Raw genomic sequence first — 2,726 nt, forward strand, 5'->3', positions numbered from 1 at the left:
CGTATGCTGGGTTGAACTTCCTTGTACCCAATAGAACAGATTTAAACTGCCACTGTTTGTCCACGAGGTAGACTCTCAGCCCGAGGAACTTCTCTCCTGTCGTCTTGCACGTCCAAAAATCCGCGACCAGAGTAAAATTTGGATACGATTCTTTGTTTTCCTCAAGAAAATTAATTACTTCGTTTCTCGTCGACGAATACAGCTCAGCAATCAGTTCCGCCACTCTCTTTGCATTAATCGTGGCCTTCATCTCGTCCTTCATCAGCAGCGCGTTCATAAGCCTCGTCTCTTCATATTCACCCAATCGAAACGGCAAGTTGTTGTTGATTATCTGTAGAGTCTGCAGAAGAAAGTGTAACCGGGTCGGATTTCTCGAGTATAGCACCGATGATTGCAAGTGCTCGATGTCGGCATCACGCTTGCGCTTGGTTGCGAGCGCCGACTCCGTTTTAGGGGAGCTTATTTTGTGAAGCCGCTGCAGGTGTTTGGACGCCATAGTAGTTTTCCCACCATGTAATTTGATCAAATTGCGCCCTGATGTCCGACAGCCCTCATCAGCTAAGCACGCCCAGGCAAGTACATTCTTCCCATTCTCCACATATTCGACGCGCACACCCCACTTGAAAATGAAGGAAGTCTCAGTAGGACGCGGCCGGACCACCCTAAACGGGCCGCGCGCTTCAAAGTTCTCCACTGCCTGTCGAACTGCGGCAGGGGGGTCGACCATAATTGCAGTAGCGAGCACGACGAGACTGTGCGGTTCTAAGCTTGCTGCAATGAACCGTAGCTTGACCTCACTCACGAGGATACAGTGTCTGGAGCAGTGCTAGACGTGGGCCACAGCGCGAATCGGAATGCAGCTCGTAATATTTCAGTGTCTTCAAAGATTCTGTCAATATCTACCAATCAAGTGCGCTAAGAACGAGCACGTGATTCTCACTTATTTCCGAGAGGATCTTTGGGGGTGGAAAAATCCAAAACTGCTCGTTGCTCTCGTACTTAGTCGGAAAGAACACAAACTTTGCGGTTTTCGTGTTCCCTCTGTTCGAAGGAGCATCATCTGATTCTTTTTTGGGTTCCCCTACCCCGTATTCGTCCGAGGCTTGCGCACCTGACGATTAATTGACGTTTCATACCATGAAAGACTCCACGATATGCGTGGTCGAAACATACGTTGTATTACAGCTTGTAACGGCACCTCACCTACAAAAGTAGAATTCTGAGCTTGCCGTAGTCGCTGACTGGCTCCTACGAATTAATTTAGCGCAAAACTCCAGCACACGCAGCAACAGTGTGCCGCTTGAGACTTGACTTTCAAATTCTTGCCTAGCCTTTTCTATGTGCGCAATAGGGGAAAGGGCGGTCGCTGATTGGTGGATTGGCTGATCGTAACGACGGTGACCACAGCATACTTTAACCAAGTCAGACTCGACGCCACCTTCCGATTTTTGAATAAAGCTCTTGGTGCGGCTGGTGGGGCCCAGACAGCCAATACAAACTCCTATATGTTAAGCTCACGCTCGCCCCCACGACCTGGGATGGGGAGCCAGCGCGAGCGAGTGGTCCAGAGACACGAAGCCGCGACAAGGGGAGGAAAGGGCTTGTTTGGCTATGTTCGGCGAGAGCGTGCGCCCGCCCGGCGCGAACCCAGCGCCCGAGGGAGTTTGAACATAGCGAATTCCACATTATAGATTCTGGAAGGGTTGCGCACTTCTCCGAAAGGGCGTACATCTCCCTCTCTGGAGCACCACTTTGGCCCAAACACACTGGGGCTGTGATGTGCTGCGTTCCAGCCCCCGGGAGACACGCTGCGGTGTTTCCCCTTTTCTTTTCTTTTTCAGGCGATTCATTTCCGCTTTTCCAAGCTTCGGATCAAGAACAAGCAGCAACAGCAACAAGCAACAACAAGCAACAACAGCAACCATAGAACGCCATGGCCCGTACCAAGCAGACAGCCCGCAAGTCCACCGGTGGCAAGGCCCCGCGTAAGCAGCTGGCCACTAAGGCCGCTCGCAAGTCAGCACCCACCGCCGGCGGTGTCAAGAAGCCGCACCGCTACCGTCCCGGTACGGTCGCGCTGCGTGAGATCCGCAAGTACCAGAAGTCGACGGACTTGCTGATCCGCAAGCTGCCGTTCCAGCGTCTGGTGCGTGAAATCGCGCAGGACTATAAGACGGATCTGCGTTTCCAGTCCACGGCCATCCTGGCTCTTCAGGAGGCTTCAGAGGCCTACCTCGTGGGTTTGTTAAAGGACCTGAAGCTGTGCTCTATCCACGCTAAGCGTGTCACCATCATGCTCAAGGACATTCAGCTGGCCCGACCCATTCGCGGCGAGCGCACGTAACCCTCTTCCTCCGGCTGATGGTTTCTTCCATTTTGAAGCACACGTTAATTATGATATTTTGCTGAAAATTTCTATGCCTTTTTTGTCCTTTCTATGGTGTTAATACGTGCACTACATCATTAAAAGCGTGCTGGTAGAGTTCTACTGTGTTCATATCGAATACAGATTGTATTAATACTACTACTGTACTAACGTATTGAGCAAATCCAGGGGGTGCACTTTCCTGCGTCTTCATTTTGGTCGAGTCCAACTACGGTAATGCGGTAGACTGGGACTAAATTGGGGGAAGGAGACCATGGCAAACCTGTGGCACACTAAAACAGGATCTAAGGGAATGGGACGTGCGCCAAATCCACCAAATATCCCCGGAACGTAAGCGGGG

General features: G+C 51.4%; 1 protein-coding gene across 1 annotated transcript; it reads left to right on the top strand.

The window, feature by feature from the left end:
* Nucleotides 1-1,870: 1,870 nt before the first annotated feature.
* PITG_06955 (histone H3.3) lies at nt 1,871-2,436 on the top strand (the record flags this gene model as incomplete). Its single annotated transcript, XM_002904886.1, has 1 exon — nt 1,871-2,436. One exon carries the CDS (start codon nt 1,934-1,936, stop codon nt 2,342-2,344), a length of 411 nt encoding a protein of 136 aa, XP_002904932.1.
* Nucleotides 2,437-2,726: the final 290 nt, after the last annotated feature.

This window comes from Phytophthora infestans, genomic scaffold (genome assembly GCF_000142945.1).
Source record: "Phytophthora infestans T30-4 supercont1.10 genomic scaffold, whole genome shotgun sequence".
Classification (NCBI taxonomy): domain Eukaryota; phylum Oomycota; class Peronosporomycetes; order Peronosporales; family Peronosporaceae; genus Phytophthora; species Phytophthora infestans.